The sequence below is a fragment of the Arachis stenosperma genome, chromosome 7 (assembly GCF_014773155.1).
Source record: "Arachis stenosperma cultivar V10309 chromosome 7, arast.V10309.gnm1.PFL2, whole genome shotgun sequence".
NCBI lineage: Eukaryota > Viridiplantae > Streptophyta > Magnoliopsida > Fabales > Fabaceae > Arachis > Arachis stenosperma.
The window spans coordinates 27,964,156-27,984,897 of record NC_080383.1 but is presented as its reverse complement, the minus strand read 5'-3'; the positions used below and the strand labels follow the sequence as shown (position 1 = coordinate 27,984,897).

Sequence of the window (20,742 nt, the reverse complement as noted above, 5' to 3'; positions counted from 1 at the left end):
AAGCATTTGCTGTACAAAATAAAGAGGAATGAGACTATTCACAAAATTCTACCTCTACTCAATCTCAATATTCAATAAAAGTATCAATAGTTCTCTACTAAATCCTATAACCAATAGAAGAAACAAATTTAAATACGGATCATATAAAAACAGGACAAATAAAAAGAAAAAAGAGGAGTTATGAAAAAAAATCAAAGATGATAATAGTAGTTAGAGAGAAGAAGATGGAAAGAGACCAATAGAGAGCGATGAAGGCGAAATTGACGTTAAGGAGGGGAGTGGCGAAGTTGCCGAAAGAGAGAGAACCATATTTGAAGTAATGGAGAAATGGTAAGCTTCCTCGTCAGAGGCAAAGTTGATGTCGAAGAGAGAAGTGGCGCCAGTGAGATGGGGTAATTTTATGAGAATTCACAGAAATTCAGAATTGAAAAAAAAAAAAAAAATACTCAATTGGGTTAGGATTTTTGATATTTTCATTTAAAATAAATAAATAATTTAATTATTTTATATATTTTAATTTTTATTTTAAATTAAATAAAATATTAAAATATAATTTAGTTCTATATCTTTTATATTAAATATAATATAAAAATTTATTTAATTTTTATTTTTAATTTTTATTTTTCAGTTTCTGTTTCTCTTTCAAACGTTATTTAAGAGGAACAATTGGGCAAGTGGAAGGGATGAGTGCAGAGTGCCGCCGGTGGTGAATAGTAAACCTGTCACGTCGATATGGCACCGGCCCCACTAACCCATGTGATTTGAATTACCATTTTCTGAATCCCCCAACAAATTAAATTATTTTATTTATTTATTTATTATTACACACTACACAACACTGTTCATCACTTCTCTTTCATTCATCCCTTCTTTTCCTTTTCACGTCCCATCTATCCACTCTCTCTCTCTCTCCCCTTCGTTCTTTTCCTTTCTCTTCTTTTCTTCCTTTCTTCTCATCAAAACAAAACAACTCTATCAGAAATCACTAACACCCACCCCTTTCAATTTCCCTTTCCTTCTCTCAAATAAACACTTGATCGATCGAACCTGCCATGGACTCTGCACCGGGGGAACCACCTCCACTGGTAACTGCCGACACACTCCTCCTCCTCCTCCTGCGCCACCGAGCCGCTACGAATCGCAGAAGCGTCGTGACTGGAACACGTTCCTGCAGTACCTTCGGAACCACAAGCCGCCATTGACGCTTGCACGGTGCAGCGGCGCACACGTCATCGAGTTCCTCAAGTATCTCGACCAGTTCGGGAAGACCAAGGTGCACGTCACCGGGTGCCCTTACTTCGGACACCCGAATCCTCCTTCGCCCTGCACCTGCCCCTTGAAGCAGGCATGGGGCAGCTTAGACGCTCTTATAGGACGTCTAAGGGCAGCCTACGAAGAAAACGGAGGACGGCCCGAGTCCAACCCGTTTGGTGCTCGGGCCGTCCGGATTTACCTTAGGGAAGTTAGAGAAGGACAGGCTAAGGCTAGAGGGATTCCTTATGAAAAGAAGAAGCGCAAGAGAAGTACTACCGTTTCAGCCACCACTGTAATTAGTGATGGCGGAGAAATCAGCACTTCTCTTGCTAATGTCTCCACGGTCGTCACCAGGGAAAGTGACGGTGGTGGTGGTCATGGTGTTATTAATGTTAGTGTAGCTTCTACTAGTGCTACTAATACTACACCTAGTGTTGTTGCTACTGCTACTACAGTATAGTTTTTTTTCCTCCTTAAATCGAATTTTCTTACTTCCTTTTTTTATTTTCCTTCTTCTAATTTTGTATAACCACTACTATTATTATTATATATTTATTAGTAAGGAAATTAGTTTTGAATTACGGCTTATTGTAAGTTAGACATCTACGAAATTCTTCTGAGATTAACTCGAAGATAGTGTAATAATATAGCACATTTATTCGAAGCTCTTATTTTAATTTAGGGTTGACAATTGAAAAATGAAATATTATTTAAGTAATAAAGAGTTATCAAAATAAAGCAAAGATTACTCATCTATTCAAATGCAATCATATGCTATGTTCAATGAAATTCTGTGCATATAAGAATGTTATTTAATTTCTCCCAACATAATTATTAGAAGTTTAGAACTAGACTTCTGTTTAGTTAACTACTATAGCTCCATCCTCTGGCTGCTGCTGCTGCTATATATTTTGTTTTGCTTTGGTTAATTAATAGTCTATAATGTTTTGCCTAATATAGTTTCTCGGAACAAAGTTATTTTTCTAAAAAGGAAGACTCCAAAGTCTTAAAGCCACCATCACATGCATCATTTTCATCATGTATGTCGATGAATTCATTCTCCACTGATCTGTTTTTCTTTATGGGGGCTTTTGATGTTGAGGAAGAGAGGCTATCTAATAATACACTTATACACAAAGAATTTTTTTATTTTTTAACTAAAATTATTTATTTACTTCACATATACATACTTACATAATATTTTTTTGTCAGCAGCTATAGCATCTTTCTATGATGCCATTAAGGAAACTAACTTTAGCAAAGCATATGGCTCGATCATTTGCTTTCATGGTTGATTTATGACATTATTTCGTTTTTTTGTCTTGGCCTTGTGGAAAAATCTCCAATAAGTGCTGTGCACTTGGAGATAACAATTTGGTGAAAGTCTGAAAGATGTGGATAGAAGATAAAAGTAAGAACTAAATCAAGGAATTGACCCTTCGATTGTATTTACAATCATTTTGTTGGTCACAATTTAAAACGAAAATATTTAATAATAAAAAAATTAATTAAAAATAATTTAAATTTATTTTATTTTATATTTATTAATTATGGATAAAATTAATAAATTATAAATAAAATAAATTTAGATTGTATTTTATATTTTTCTAACATTATTAATTTAAAATATTTATAACTTAATTAAAGTTAAATTACATAAGTTTTCTCTTAGATAAAGTATTATTACATATAACTATGCTAAATGTATATTATGCTAAGTGTACATTAAAATTAGTTATCAAAATCAGTCATTAGTATAAAATATATGTTGAAATATAAATACATATTGAAAATAAATTAAACCACACATGTATTTATATATGAATATATTGATAACTAATTTTAATGACTAATTTTAATGTACAAATAATATTTTTAATAAAAATTAATCACTAAATTAATTATGAGTATAAAAATATATAAAAATATATTAAAAATAAATTATTATATATTTATAAAATAAATATATAATAATTAATTTTTAATGTGTACATAATATTTTTATATTATAAAATATGATAATTTATCTTTTATATATAATATTAGTGAAAAATTATATCAATTTTATTTTATTATTAACTACACATGCGAAATATTAAATAACATATATATACTTATTAATGTATACACTTATAAATAATTTAATTTTAATACAACAGTGTAAAATAATTTTATATAAATATTTATTTATATATTGTTATATCATTAGAAGTAATTAATATTAAATTTATTATTAAAAAATTATCTAAATATATAAATTTTAAGGAATCACTGGCTAAAACGGTTTAAAGTGTGGATGCATCAAATCAAACTCTTCTATAATAAAAATGTTGGTTGTGTATTTTGTATTGTATACAATAAGTTCATATATAAAGCTTATCCTCAAGAAAATTTAATATTAGTTATCTTTAATCATATAATAATTGATCTTAATTAGCTTGACTTCTTTTTTCTTGTTCATCGGTCTTTTTATTTCGCATTCTTCTCGTCTTGTTTCGATGCTGCTACTATAGTAACAACCTAAGGGAAAAAACAAGTAACACAAAAACCAGTCAATGGCTTCTTTATGTTTATATATCAAAATTCAAAACTGTTCATCTGGTCCCCGGGGTTCTGAATTGGATTTTCTGGGATCAATCTATTATCATTCTTTCTATTCTACAATGATATACACGTGCGCCTGCTATCATTCAATTTAACAACACATTTTCTTTTCCAACTTAGCTTCTGTTTCAGGTGCTATCCTGTTATCAAGTCCATCTAACATTTTGTGTTCTCATATTTGTTGCATCATAGTGTTGAGTTTAGGGCTTCGTTTTTTTTTTCATCTTATTTTCTTTTTCTCTTCTTTTTGGCTGAGGTATACTTTTTTGTATTTATCTCTATATATCCATCATCATGTTTCCTCTTCTACTTGCTTTCACACTTTAATTTCTCTCTCCTAATATATATACCTATAATTGACATTTTTTTAGGATAACAACATCTATATATAAAATAACAAATAGGTCTCATGAAGCATCAAATGAAAAGAAAATCTGATCCCTTGTGATTGCTGCTCATATTTTATTTAGGGTAACCACCACCTAAGTGTGAAAAGGACTACTAGCCAACCGTTCTTTACATACATGAGAAGTTCACTTCACGTGAAGTTGATAGCTCGTGAAATTGATAGCTAAAAGCTATTAGATGAAAATTTAGTCAAATGAATCAAATTATCTAATAATTTTAATTATCAACTTCACGTAAAATCGACTGAATTTCCACTTACATACATTCTATATTTTAATTTATTTATCCGGGGTTTTTTTGATATATATGAGTATATATTCTTATTTAATTTTTAAAAAGAATTTAATTATTATATATTTTATCGTTAAAAGTTTAATTTTTAAAATTTGGAATTAAGTATTAATTATTAGTTATGATATGCATTCTCTTTACATATATAAATAAAAAGGCCGTAATATAATAAATTCCTTATATATATATATATATATATATATATATATATATATATATATATATATATATATATATATATATTATTCATTTGAGTTATCAGAACCAACAACAATATAAAATGTTTTTATTTGTTATTATAGTAGAGACCCACCAGCCACTCCAAAACAAGAGAGCACATTTCTGAATTTTAATTTTGAACTTTGGACCCATATCCACTAAAACCATGATTCATCTACTGATGATAATGTACTGAAATTATCTCTCTGTATTACTTTTTGTTTGTTTCTTTTTTCTTGCGCTATATTTTTCCGTTTCCCCTTTATTTCTCTTCATGAAGAAATGTTCACACTTTTGTATTTAGGAGGAACTTTCACTTTCTGGCCTTTTTTAGATCAACCACGTAATTTCTTATAGGGGTACTTTAATTTTTTTTAATCTCTTTTATTTTTTCTTTATTATATATGCGGTTCCCACTCTAACCATTTCGATTTCTATAAAGTCAAAAAGAAAAATTTTGATATATCTTAGCTTTTAATTTATTATAATAAAATAAATTAAGATCTGTTTTCTTGTCCTTTCTCTCCATCTTCCCCCCTCCCTCCCTCCCCCCCTCTCTCTCTCTCTCTATATATATATATATATTCTCATCAACAATATAATATTTTTACAAATGTTACATGTATTAATTATCACATTTACTATAGGTGTTTGATTCAATTATTTATAAATTTAAAAGTTCTGCAAACATAAATACTTTATTGAATGGTGAAAGTTATATAAATTATTTGCGATGTCAATATATATATAGTAACAAAATTCATAACTACTAAGAATTTACAATCTTATTCGTTAGTAACAAATTAGCTACTAAATCAATTATTTATATAAAATATATATTAAAAATAACTTAAATAATTTATATATTTGTACATAAATATATAATAACTAATTTAATAATTAATTTTGTATGTGTACATAAAATTTTTAAAAAACTTATTATATAATACAATAAAGATAACAACTAATTAATACAACGTCTGAAATTAAATTTCACTCTCCAAATGATCATTATTCTTGAACTTGAGATAATGTATTATAAATTTTATATATTTCTCTTAAAGATTAAGTCTTTAAAATATTTATTAGAGAAATTTTTGAAATTAGTATCTTTAGTATTTTTGGCTATTATTCGATCAAAATGAATATTAAATTATTTTTAATAAATAAATTTTATATATGTGTATAAATTCTAAAAAAAATATGAATATAAATTGTATTAATTTATATGTACAAATTTTAATAAATATATATGTAAATTATATATTTTCGTGTATAAATTTTTTATAAATATGAATATAAATTATTATCAATCAAATCCTGACTAAAAATAATAACATTTACTAATTATATAATAGTGTTCTATTTATTAATGTAAAACATTTTTTTATTTTTAAACCAATTTTAATTTTAGAATGATATATATATGCGCACACACACCCCCTCAATTTTCACTAATAGATCGCGGTGTAAAAAATGGCTTCTTCTGACATATTATATTTGGTACACGGTGCGTGGGTGGGGCCATGAAGTTGTGAGGACAATAAGTGCAAAAGGAGTAAAATCACAAGGTTGATGGGAGAAAGAGTATCTCACTTAGCCTCTTAACTTCTTCCTCCTTTGTCCATACATATATAGCGTTAAGGAGATGAGAAAAGTATAACAAATTAACTTTCACTTAGTTAATAATAGTCATTTTTAATTTTTAAGATTTAAACTTTAAAGTGTAAGATAAAATTTATAATTTATTATATAAAATTTAAGATAAATAAAATAATTTTAAAAAAAGTAATTAATATTAGTTAAAAATGTTATTTTTTAGTATTAAAAGATGTTTGTATTTTTTAAAAACACAAGTTTTTTATTCTGTATTTAGTAAATTAAAAAAAATTATATGTTTGTGTTTGTAATTTTTAAAAAGTGGGAATATTTTTGAAAATATTTAAGATGAATTTTTTTAAATTAATTTATACTTATCAAAATTAAAAAGTTTAATATAATCTCATATATTAATTAACTTCTAAATTTAACTCTTACATTTATGTTAATACTTTTAAATTTTAAAAATTATTTTACCAAACTTAATTATTGTTACTTATTTATTTGTACTTATTAAAAGTTATTTTTAATTTGATTTATCAAATATAAATGTTATCATTTTTAAAAAAAATTACTTTTTAAAAATTAACTTTTATAAATTAATTTTTAAAAAATAAAAATTTTATCAAACGAGTCCTTACCGTAATCAACGCTATATAATAAGAATAATAATGTCTCGTATGGTATTCAATAATTGCATGTCTTGGCCATGGTATTGGTATCATATTTATGTGCTTCATTTATATAAGGAGTAGGGATGAAAGAGATTTGCTCATTGGTGGTTGGGGGGAATTGGCTTAGGCTTTAGTAGGGTACGTTGTTAGTGTTGTTATTCTTCCGTTTGGCCTTTTAATAATAATAAGTGTAATAAATCAATTTTATTTTAAAAAATAGTGAGTGCTATATGAAACTATTACTTCTTCTAAAAGTTTAAGAAAATACATATTTCTAATATTTTTTTAAGTAATAGTCTATTCTTTTTGAGTTTATTTAATTTTTGTATAATTTTTTTTTCTTTTTATTTGTCTTATGTTTTAAAAAAATAACATAAGACAAAAAAAAAGAAAGTTTATACAAAAATCAAACAAATCTAAAAATAAATTCTTAGCTCGAAGGAGAGTGCTAGAAATATAATTATTTATATTACCTTCTTTTATTAAATTAAACTTTTAGGAGAAGTGATTTTATGACAGTGAAATTAGAGAAATAGAAAAAAAATTACAAGATCTATTTTGATCCGACTCAAAAGTGATTTAAAATAAATCGGAATAAATCAAGTTGACTCGATGTAAAATTAGTATATACAAATTTATAAATTTTACATATTAAAGTAATAAAATTTTACTTTTAAAATTTAAATTAACAAATGTTATATCATATTTATATTAAAATAAATTATTTTAAAACAAAAATAATATCGTATAATATAAAAAATATTAATTAAAGTATAAAGATATAATATGACATTATTAATTTTATTCTAAAATAATATATATTTTTATTATAAAAACTTTTTTGAATTGAGTACTCAAAACATAATCTGAACCAACCTAAAAATAATACGTTATAGAAATGATAAACTCAAACTCAATAAAATATATCTTAAATACGAATCGAATTTCAGATTGGACTGGCGATGGATCTTAAACTTCTCTACCAGTAGAAATAGTTTGTGCTTTTTTTTTTCTTTAAGCATTTCGATCAATATTAATAATTTTCCTTTTTTTTTTGGTCAACAATATTTTTCCTTGTTCTTTTATTAGACAATATTTGGACAATTCCATTATTGATGTCTGATGTTGAATAAAAATAAGGGATAGATTTTCAATCTTTAGTCTACCCTAATATAGTAAAATGTGGTTATATATATCATTTCACACAAAATTTTACATTATTTGGTTATGTGTAGAAAAAAGAATAAATTATTAGTCAAGAACATTATATATGATGTCCAGAGGAAGGGAATAAAATTATATGTTTAATAAGAAGATTATATATGAATAAATTAAATGGGTTGGTTGTTTTGTTTGTTTTACAATACGTTTCACTTTTTTCAACACATTTGGGAGTTTCATTACCTTTGAAAGAGAGTCAAGGGGGTTGGGTAGAGGAGTAATAATAGTGTAGATGAAGTTATGACCTATAATTTTAATTTTTTTAAATTTAAATATATCACATCTAAATTTTATCTGGTAAAAATTTCATAATTTAAAAATGTATGTTAAATTATCTTTATAAAATTTAAATGATATTTTTTAAATTGTTAAATTATAACTTTTTTAAAATTTAATATTTTGATATGATATAAACCAATATAATTAGATGTAAATCCTAACAAATTATATCAATTTTTACTTTGTAAATTGATCTAAATTGTAAAATAAAATTGTCTCAAATGTTATTCATAAATCATAATAAAAGTGTCTAAAATTTATTCATAAATTGTCCTAAATTATTATGTTTCAGCTTTTAAACGTAAATGATCACAATCTAAAACGATTTAAATGTGTTTTGAACACATTAAATTAGGATGATTTATTTTTATTTATAGTCAAATTTAATTTGTAACTTGTAAATTGTTTTAAGGTAGGACGATTTACGTTCTAAGAAATTGAGTATTCTAAGACGATTTATATAAATAGTGAAGCAGGATTTTTGTGTATTAAATTTTTGTTTAGAGAAATCATGTAATATTAATTTCTCTTTAATTTCTATATGTGTAAAAAAAATCATATATTATAGTATTTTATAAAATTACATAGCATTATCATTTTTATTGTGTCTGTGTTTAAGAAACTATATTGTGTTTCAATAATTAAAATTAATTATTTGTAAAATTTAGAAAAGCGTAGACCCCGAAAAATTTTCTTTGAATAATTAAATCATTGACAAAAATATCATTTAACTTTATTAACAACAAAAATAACTTTGAAATTTTTTTTAAAATGGTATAAAAATTCACAACGGCAAAAACAGACCATCTTCATTATTGGAAATGGCTAATATGAAACCGTTGTTCAAACAAACCTCTGTTGCACTTTAAAACCAAAGGGTGCATTTGATTTAAGTTTTTATTATTTATTATTTATTATTTTTTATTTTTTAAATTTAAAAAAAATAAAGATAGGAAATAAAAACAAAAAATAGAATTTTATTATTTTTATTTTTTTCTTTACAAAATCAAAAAAATAAAAAATACTAATAAAAATAAAAACAGAAAATAAAACACAAACTAAACGCACCCTAATATTTACCATCCTTCTCTTTTCACTACTCTTTTCTTTTGCCTTCTTTCGGTTTTCATGTCAGTTGACGATAGCTATGTCAGTATTTCCGCTAACAGTGTTAATCCTTAAGAATATAATTAAAATATATTTAAAACGAAATAATGCTAATAAGATAATAGCCTATAATTATTCTGTTTAACTTAATATTTATAATTATATATATATATATATATATATATATATATATATATATATAACATCTGTATTACATGTTTATTATATTTAAAGTTACCTATTTATTTTAAAAATAATAATGGAGTACAAAGTAAAAAAAGAATTTTGGATATTTTTTTTTTGTTGTTCACAATATTTCCCAATCCGACAAGTCAAAGACTAATTCATTATTATTTTTGGATAGACTTTTTTTTGGACAAATTTTTATTGTGTGAAAGAAAAAGAAGTAAATGAGACTAAATCATAATTTGGTTAATTGGGTCAAAAGACCAATTCATAGTTTAGTTAATTGGGCCAAAATAGATTTTTGTTTTGCTATATTCTTGGTTTCTTGGTGTGTGTGTGTGCTGCTAATATAAGAAGGACTGTGATTTTGCACACAATTTCTCTCATCTGGAAGAATCTCTCTCTCATATAGGAGAGTCATCTGTAAGAACGTCTGGTTCTACTCCATTAAGAAGAGTTTCTCCTTTAGGGAGCTTCACCAATACCTATCAACGTGTAATAACACATTATAGAAGAATTGTTAGTCTGCACAGAGTGAGAACAATGTCATATATGGAAGTGAGAGGAGCTGTAGCTACAAAGTCTATAGAAGATAAAACAATCAGGATAGAAAAGCACATACAACATGGCTTTAAGGAAGATTGTCTGAATCTCATTAAAAAATTCATAACTGAAAAAGAAATGAATTTGAAAGCTTGCAGGAACGCGATTACGGGGATATGGGGTAACCCTATAGGATTAGCTATCTTAGAAATTAGAAGAAATATTCACCTGCTCAATTTCAAAAACAAGAATAGAGACAAGCAGGTTCTTAATGGAAAGCCGTAGAGTATTAAAGGATATTTGCTGAACCTACAGGAATAGATGAAGGGCCAATCAGTATTTGAAGTCAAGCATGATTTTATGAATTTTTTAGTACAGATTCATGGTGTGTCTTTAGAGTTAATGGAAAGGGATACAGAAAAAGTCATAGAAGACATGATGGGATTAGTTTCAAAGGTGGAGGATCCACGGAAAGACACTAAACTGATGAGAACCTTCCTAAGGGTTAAGGTAGCTCTGGATATTGCTGAACCCCTCCCAATAGATTTCTATCTTTAAAAAGATAATCTGCCTAATGCTTGGATCCACTTTAAATATGAGAAGCTACAAGACCATTACTATATGAACTATGGAAGATTGGGACATGGAGTCAAGGAATGCAAGAATCAGAGAGTTATGGCAAGCTGGGATTCGAATAAACCAAGATTGACCAAAAGATTGGGAGTGCCTCAAGCTAAAGCTTTGGAAAATCCATAAAGAAGAAGGTTCAGGGATGGTTGGGAAGAGAGGCATGAGGAAGATGGGAAGGTGTGTGGCAAGAGCGTGAGGGAGAGAAAAAGTATGGAAAAACCTGAATTAGAGAGGAGTGGAGTTGGTAGTACGGAAGATATAGGGAGTGAAGGAGTTAGTAAGGGAATGCAGGAGGCAGGGGTATTAGGTGAGACAGAGGCTGATGTAGAGAAAGAATGGTGCAATAGAATCCCTAAAAATCAGAAATGGAGGGATTTAAGGGCTGGTAGTGATGGGACAACTGTAGAAACACAGAATAATAGTTTAAATATTATGGGGAGAAAGGACGAAAATAAAAAGGAGGAGTCTAGTGGATCAAAGAAGGAGCAATGGGGCTATAGAAAAGCCCAATGTAAAACCCCAAATGAAGTTTTTATTGGAGAGGCTACTAATCAGGAAAGGAATGGGCATTATCAGCAAAAAATATTAATGGGTCCAAAAAACTTTGAAAACAACAAGACTAGGAGAGCAAAAGAAAATGAGACTGATCATTCAATTTTAAAGGATGTCACTAGAGGGGTGGCCTTAAAAAAATACTCGAGCTTTGTTATAGATATCAATGAAGACACATCAAGAGAATAGGAAAAGTCTACTATAGAACAAGATACTATGTATACAAAGCATTGGGTGATTAAGGAATATAGAAGGCATGCAGAAAAGGCCAAAAAAAAAAAGAGTACACATGTCCAAAAATTGGTGGAAGGAGAGCAATATTTTGTGAAACTAGCTAGTGATAAAGATGAAGAGGAGAACATAAAAGAGAAGAAACAAAAGGAGCCAACAGAATGGGAGATAGATTTAGCAAGATGCATGGAGATAGGATTGAACCTAAAAAGAAAGAGAGAAGATAAGGAGTTGCTTTGGATTACTAATGTTGAATGCGATAAGTTGCTTGCAGAGAGCGAGGAGCAAGTTACCAAAAGGATCAAGAACAGAAAAGAAGGAGAAAACAAGCTGGTAAACACTAGAAATATAGAAGGAGAACCTATGGCATGGGACAATATTATGGCTGAGGAGGCGGGCCTAATCATGTCCTACCCTCAACCATGAGTATTGTAAGTTAGAATTATTGAGGACTTTTGACTCGCCTTGACAATTCTTGAACTTATTAATCTGTATAAACGGATTAAACTAACCATAGTGTTCTTGATGGAAACTAGGGCAAATGAAGTAAAAATAAATAGGATTAAGAAAAAGCTTCATTTTGATAAGTTTTTTTTTTGTGTAGAACTCCAGGGATTGTCCGGAGGACTATGTTTATTATGAAAATCTAATATAAATATTAATGTTTATTCGTGGTGTGATAACTTTATTAAAGCTGACATTGATATAGGAAATGGAAAATATTGGAAACGGTGTTTTATTTATGGTAATTCGGTGTTTAAACAAAGAAGGAAGCTTTGGGAGGAGCTCTCTGTAAGTAATAACTGTCTGATTAGGCTACAGGCATATATTGGAGATTTCAACGATATTTTAGCGCAAGAGAAAAAGATAGAGCTTAATCTTAAACCAAATAAACAGTTAGAGGTGTTCAAAAGTTTTGTAGATGCTATTAAACTTATGGACCTTGAATTGAAAGGCGAAAAATTTACATGGTTCAGCAATCCTAGGAATGGGTTCATTACAAGAGAGAGATTAGATAGAATTTTAGTAAAATGGGAATGGAGAGAAGTATTTTCTAATGCCATTTTTATGGCTATTCCAGCAGTAAGCTCAGACAACAGTCTCCTTGTAGTGAATATGGAGCCTAAAGCTAGAGGTAAAAGGGGGTTTAAGTTTGAAACTTTTTGGACGGACCACAAGGAATGTTCAGAACTCATAAAAGGAAGTTGGGATAGGTTTATAAAAAAGAGAAATAAGTGCAAAGAAGAATTGAGTAGATGGAGTAAAAGGAAGTTTAAGAGGGCGGATAAAGAGATTGAGAAACTTAAAGAGAGATTGTTTTGTTTACAAAAATCTAACATGACAGACCATGAACAACAAGAAATTAATCTTCTTAGAGAGAAAATTTCACATTTATGGAAGCAAGAAGAAAAGTTCTAGGGACAAAGATCTAGATTAAAATGGCTTAAGTGGGGGGGGGGGATAAGAATACAAAGTTTTTCCATGAAATTTGGAGAATTGTATCAAAGAAGTACCTAGAAAAATTACTCATGACACAAACATAAAATTTACTGAAGCGGTAAGTGAAAAGGAAATAAAGGAAGCAGTTTTTAGCATGGAGGATGTAAAAGCGCCAGGCCCAGATGGACTTAATGGGATGTCTTATCATAAACACTGGAATATTCTAAAGAAAGATGTCTATGTGGTGGTGAATGATTTTTTTGAAACAGGTGTGTTACCACAGAAAATCAGTCAGACCACAGTGATTCTTATTCCAAAAATTAATCAGCTAGAGAATTTGAACTAATTAAGACCATCAATTGTGGCAATTTTATTTACAAGATCATATTGTGAATCTTAGAGCAGAGAATGAAGGAAGTGCTAGAGGATTTAATTTCACCAATTCAAAGCGCTTTTATTGGAGAAAGACTCATTTAAGATAATATTGTCATCGTCCAGAAAGCTTTCAATAAACTTTTTAGAAAGAGTAGAGAAGAATCTACGGAGCTTGCTATTAGGTTAGATATGAATAAGGCTTATGATAGGATGGAGTGGGACTTTTTGGAAAAGCTTCTGGAAGCCTTCGACTTCTGTGAAAAATGGGTGAAGATGTTGATGGCCTGCGTAAGAAGTGCGCAATATAAGTTTAAAGTGAATGTGGTCTATTCAAGAGAGGTGAAACCGCAAAGAGGGATAAGGCAAGAAAGCAAAAAGAAAAAAGTTAATTTCTGGGTTCAAGATAACACCTACTGCTCCAATCATATCTCATTTGTTATTTTTAAATGATTACATTATTTTTGCAGAAGCAAAAGAAGAAGAGATATATCATATTATACATATTCTCAATCAATATACTGAAGATTCAGGACAGAGAATTAATCTGGACAAATCCGACATCACTTTTGGATATCAAATCCCCATACAAACTAGAGTGAATATTGAAGAAATTCTTAGAATATCTTCTTGGGACAATCCGAAAAAGTATTTGGGGCTACCAGCTAAATGGGGAAGATCTAAGCAAAAGGTGCTGGAATGAATAGAAGAAAAGGTGAAAAAAATTAAAAGGCTGGAAAGAGAACTTGTTGAATTAGGCGGGTAAGAAAATTCTGATCAAAGCGGTAGTGCAGGCTATCCCATCATACGCGATGAATGTTATAAAGTTTCCAAAAAATTTCTACAAAAAGTTGGGAGCCAAAATTGCCAAGTTTTGGTGGGCTAGCCCAGGAAAGGATAAGAGCATTTATTGAAAAAGTTGGTAAAAAGTTACTTGAAGCAAGCAAAGTGGAGGGCTAGAGTTCAAAGATTTAGAATGTCAAAATTTAGCACATCTAGTGAAGCAAGCTTAGAAAGTGGTAAATAACCCCGAAGCCATTTGGGTAAATTAAGATCTTAAAGGCTATATATTTTTCGAAGAGTAGCTTTTGGGAGGCCAAAGATAATAAACATACTTCATGGGTATAGAAGAGTATCTTGGAGGGGAGAGATTTTTATGAGGAGGCACGGGAATTGGAGTATTGGAGATGGTTCAAAAATTAACATTTAGGAAGATAGATGGATTGTGGGAGGAAGTAAACTTGCTAGATCAGAGGATAGTGAGCTCAATTCGATTAAAGATATTCTGTTAGAAGGTATAGGTTGGAATCAGGAAAAGATACAACAATGTTTCTCACCTCAAGTAAGGGATAAGATTTTAAGAACTCCAGTCAGCACAATAAATAAAGAGGATATGCTTATTTGGCCAAGTAGGATGGATGGAGTTTATACCAGATGGACTGGTTATCAATGTGTCAAAAAAGAAAAAGAATACGCTGACATGAAGCAGGCATCATCAAGTGTTAAGTTTGGGGAGCTCTGAAAAGAAATTTGGGGGATGTAAGTTTCACCAAAAATAAAGATGTTTTTATAGAAGGCTTGCCATAATATAATTTCTGTCAATAGAAATCTATATAAAAGGAAACTAACTAAGTGTCCTTTGTGCAGGATTTGTGGAGAAAAAGAAGACACAGTGGAACATGCTATTTTGTTATGTAATTGGACAAGGGCAGCTTGGTTCGGGGTGCAGGTATAAAGTTTATCCACATATGACTCAGTTAAATCTTTTGCAGACTGGTTAAAAAAAAGTTAAAAAAAATCAGGAAAGAGGGTAAAGAGATACAAGACAAGTTAATCAGCAGTCTGGGATTTCTATGTTGGTCAGTGTGGAAGAGAAGAAATCAATATTTATTCCAAAATATAGGAATTAATCCAAATCAACAATTATCAGAGCAGCTATCTCAGAGTCAGAATTCAAGAGCACCAAAGATAGAATTCAGAGTATGCAAGATAGCAGAGAAAGAAAGAGAAGCAAAAGAGTAACCTAGATAGCGCCTGATGAGCGGATAATTTGTACGCTTTTTGGCATTGTTTTTAGTATGTTTTTAGTATGTTTTAGTTAGTTTTTAGTATATTTTTATTAGTTTTTAGTTAAAATTCACTTTTCTGGACTTTACTATGAGTTTGTGTGTTTTTCTGTGATTTCAGGTATTTTCTGGCTGAAATTGAGGGACTTGAGCAAAGATCTGATTCAGAGACTGAAAAGGACTGCAGATGCTGTTGGATTCTGACCTCCCTGCACTCGAAGTGGATTTTCTGAAGTTACAGAAGCCCAATTGGCACGCTCTCAACGGCGTTGGAAAGTAGACATCCTGGGCTTTCCAGCAATGTATAATAGTCCATACTTTGCCCGAGATTTGATGGCCCAAACTGGCGTTTCAAATCAGCTCAAAACTGCCCGCGTTTAACGCCGGAACTGGCACAAGAATGGGAGTTAAACGCCCAAACTGGCACAAAAGCCGGCGTTTAACTCCAAGAAGAGTCTCTACACGAAAATGCTTCAATGCTCAGCCCAAGCACACACCAAGTGGGCCCGGAAGTGGATTTTTATGTCATTTACTCATCTTTGTAAACCTTAAGCTACTAGTTCTTTATAAATAGGACCTTTTACTATTGTATTCTCATCTTGGTAGCTATCTTTAGTCTTATGCTATCTTAGATCATTGGGAGGCTGGCCTCACGGCTATGCCTAGACCTTGTTCTTATGTATTTTCAACGGTGGAGTTTCTACACACCATAGATTAAGGTGTGGAGCTCTACTGTACCTCGAGTATTAATGCAATTACTATTGTTCTTCTATTCAATTCAGCTTGTTCTTGTTCCAAGATATCACTTGTTCTTCAACTTGATGAATGTGATGATCCGTGACACTCATCATCATTCTCACCTATGAACGTGTGACCGTCAATCACCTCCGTTCTACCTTAGATTGGGTGGATATCTCTTGGATTCTTTAACCAGAATCTTCGTGGTATAAGCTAGAATTGATGACTGCATTCAAGAGAATCCGGAAGGTCTAAACCTTGTCTGTGGTATTCTGAGTAGGATTCAATGATTGAATGACTGTGACGAGCTTCAAACTCGCGATTGTGGAGCGTTAGTGACAGACGCAAAAGAATCACTGGATTCTATTCCGACATGATCGAGAACCGACAGCTGGATAGCCGTGCCGTGACAGGGTGCGTTGAACATTTCCACTGAGAGGACGGGACTGTAGCCATTGACAACGGTGATGCCCAACATACAGCTTGCCATGGAAAGGAGTAAGAAGGATTGGATGAAGACAGTAGGAAAGCAGAGAGACGGAAGGGACAAAGCATCTTCATACGCTTATCTGAAATTCTCACCAATGAATTGCATAAGTATCTCTATCTTTATCTTTATGTTTTATTTATATATCATCCATACCCATGTGAATCTGCCTGACTAAGATTTACAAGGTGACCATAGCTTGCTTCATACCAACAATCTCCGTGGGATCGACCCTTACTCGCGTAAGGTTTATTACTTGGACGACCCAGTACACTTGCTGGTTAGTTGTGCGAAGTTGTGTTTATGCCATGGTATTGAGCACCAAGTCTTTGGGGCCATTACTAGGGATTATTTGAGTTGTGAAAAGTAGTGATCACAATTTCGTGCACCAAGTTTTTGGCGCCGTTGCCAGGGATTGTTTCGAGTATGGACAACTGACGGTTCATCTTGTTGCTTAGATTAGGTATTTTTCAGAGTTCTTAAGAATGAATTCTAGTGTTTCAAGGTGATGATCTTATCATCACCAAAACTGATTGATCCTCATCAATTTAGCTCTTGAATGCAATGTCCTGCTGAAGCTTGTCTATCCATGTCTAATTCCTTTAGACTGAAGCTTTAGACTAACATTGCATGATTCCTGGAATTCTCATTAAGAATTTTGATACCTTTATTTTCTTTTCCACTTAATTTTCGAAAAATCCAAAAAAATTACAAAATCATAAAAACCAAAAATATTTTATGTTTCTTGTTGAGTCTAGTATCTCATTTTAAGTTTGGTGTCTTGCATGCATTGTTTATTTGATCTTGGTTCTATTTTCAAGTCAATAGTACAGGGAACTGAAGATTCAGTACATGCAGCAGAGGAATTATACAGAAAAAGCTGGGCGTTCAAAACGCCCAGTAAAGAAGGGCAGACTGGCGTTTAAACGCCAGCCAGGGTGCCTGGCTGGGCGTTTAACGTCCAAAAGGGTAGCATTTTGGGCGTTAAACGCCAGAATGGATACCATTCTGGGCGTTTAACGCCAGGATGACACAAGAGGGAAGATTTTGTTTTTAATGCAAATTTTTTTTCAAGTTTTCAAAATTTTTTCAAAATCAAATCTTTTTCAAATCATATCTTTTCAATCAAATCTTTTTCAAAATCAATTTCTTTCCTTTTTCAAAAATACTTGCTATCAATTAATGATTTGATTCAACATTTCAAGTATGTTGCCTTTTCTGTTGAGAAAGGTTTAATGTCTGAATCATATCTTTTCTTGTTAGCCAAGTCATTAATTTTTAAAATCAAATCTTTTTAAATTGTTTTTCAAATCATATCTTTTTAATCACATCTTTTTCTAAATAGTTTTCAATCATATCTTTTTTATTTCTAATTTCAAAATCTTTTTCAAAAATCACTTGATTTCTTTTCCAATCCTGGTTTTCGAAAATCAATTAGTGTTTTTCAAAATGTTTTTAAAATCTTTTACTTAATTTTCGAAAAATCTCTTCCCCTCTTCTCACATCCTTCTATTTATGGAGTACCACTCCTCCTCAATGCACAATTCAAACTCTATCTCACTAAGTTCGAAATCTTCTACTTCTTCCTTCTATTTTTCTTTTCCTCTGACACCTCAAGGAATCTCTATACTGTGACATTGAGGATTCCATATTTTCTTGTTCTCTTCTCTTTCATATGAGCAGGAGCAAAGACAAAAGCATTCTTGTTGAGGCTGACCCTGAACCTGAAAGGACCTTGAAGCGAAAGCTAAGAGAAGCTAAGGCACAACTCTCTGTAGAGGACCTAACAGAAATCTTCAAAGAAGAAGAACCCATGGCGGCCGAAAACAACAACAATGCCAACAATACAAGGAAGGTGCTGGGTGACTTTACTGCACCTACTCCCGACTTCTATGGGAGAAGCATCTCTATCCCTGCCATTGGAGCAAACAACTTTGAGCTTAAGCCTCAATTAGTTTCTCTAATGCAACAGAATTGCAAGTTCCATGGACTTCCATTGAAAGATCCTCATCAGTTTTTAACTGAGTTCTTGCAAATCTGTGACACTGTCAAGACTAATGGGGTTAACCCTGAGGTCTACAGACTTATGCTATTCCCTTTTGCTGTAAGAGACAGAGCTAGGATATGGTTGGACTCACAACCTAAAGAAAGCCTGAACTCTTGGGAAAAGCTAGTCAATGCCTTCTTGGCAAAGTTCTTTCCACCTCAAAAATTGAGTAAGCTTAAAGTGGAAGTCCAAACCTTCAGACAGAAGGAAGGTGAATCCCTCTATGAAGCTTGGGAAAGATACAAACAATTAATCAAAAAATGTCCCTCTGACATGCTTTCTGAATGGAGCATCATAGGTATTTTCCATGATGGTCTCTCTGAACTATCCAAGATGTCATTGGATAGCTCTGCTGGAGGATCTCTTCATCTGAAAAAGACGCCTACAGAAGCTCAAGAACTAATTGAAATGGTTGCAAATAACCAATTCATGTACACTTCTGAAAGGAATCCTGTGAACAATGGGACAAATCAGAAGAAAGGAGTTCTTGAGATTGATACTCTGAATGCCATATTGGCTCAGAATAAGATATTGACTCAGCAAGTCAACTTGATTTCTCAAAGTCTGTCTGGAATGCAAAATGCACCAAGTAGTACTAAGGATGCTTCATCTGAAGAAAAAGCTTATGATCCTGAGAACCCTTCAATGGAAGAGATGAATTACATGGGAGAACCCTATGGAAACACCTATAATTCTTCATGGAGAAATCATCCAAATTTCTCATGGAAGGATCAACAGAGACCTCAACAAGGTTTCAACAACAATGATGGTGGAAGAAACAGGTTTAGCAATGGCAAGCCTTTTCCATCATCTTCTCAGCAACAGACAGAGAATTCTAAGCAGAACCACTCTGACTTAGCAACCATGGTCTCTGATCTAATCAAAACCACTCAAAGTTTCATGACTGAAACAAGGTCCTCCATTAGGAATTTAGAGGCACAAGTGGGTTAGCTGAGCAAGAAAATTACTGAACTCCCTCCTAGTACTCTTCCAAGCAATACAGAAGAAAATCCAAAAAGGAGAGTGCAAGGTCATCAACATGGCCGAATTTGGAGAGGAGGAAGAGGCAGTGAACGCCACTGAGGAAGACCTCAATGGACGTCCACTAGCCTCCAATGAGTTTCCTAATGAGGAACCATGGGAATCTGAGGCTCACACTGAGACCATAGAGATTCTAATGGATTTACTTCTGCCATTCATGAGCTCTGATGAGTATTCTTCCTCTGAAGAGGATGATTATGTCACTGAAGAGCAAGTTGCTAAATACCTTGGAGCAATCATGAAGCTAAATGACAAGTTATTTGGTAATAAGACTTGGGAGAATGAACCTCCTTTGCTCACCAAAGAACTGGATGACTTGTCTAGGCAGAAATTACCTCAAAAAAAGACAAGATCCTGGAAAGTTTTCAATACCTTGTACCATAGGCACCATGACCTTCAAGAAGGCTCTGTGTGACTTAGGGTCAAGTGTAAACCTCATGCCTCTCTCTGTAATGGAGAAGCTAGGGATCTTTGAGGTACAAGCTGCAAGAATCTCACTAGAGATGGCAGACAACTCAAGAAAACAAGCTTATGGGCTTGTAGAGGATGTTCTGGTGAAGATTGAAGACCATTACATCCTTGCTGATTTCATAGTCCTAGAGACTGGGAAGTGCATGGACGAATCCATCATCCTTGGCAGACCCTTCCTAGCCACAGCAAAGGCTGTGATTGATGTGGACAGAGGAGAATTGATCATTCAAGTGAATGAAGAATCCTTTGTGTTTAAGGCTCAAGGATATCCCTCTGTCACCA

The 20,742-nt window shown here is 31.5% G+C and overlaps 1 protein-coding gene and 1 non-coding gene across 2 annotated transcripts; one reads left to right on the top strand and one right to left on the bottom strand.

The window, feature by feature from the left end:
- Positions 1 to 826: 826 nt before the first annotated feature.
- On the top strand, positions 827 to 1,835 carry LOC130939620 (protein LIGHT-DEPENDENT SHORT HYPOCOTYLS 5-like; the record flags this gene model as incomplete). Its single annotated transcript, XM_057867710.1, has 1 exon — positions 827 to 1,835. A coding segment is annotated over one exon (888 nt), but the record flags the coding sequence as incomplete, so codon positions are not given.
- Positions 1,836 to 19,119: 17,284 nt separating this feature from the next.
- LOC130942315 (small nucleolar RNA R71) lies at positions 19,120 to 19,227 on the bottom strand. The gene has a single exon (XR_009070891.1). It is a non-coding gene; the product is annotated as a small nucleolar RNA R71 (small nucleolar RNA).
- Between the last annotated feature and the right edge of the window lie 1,515 nt (positions 19,228 to 20,742).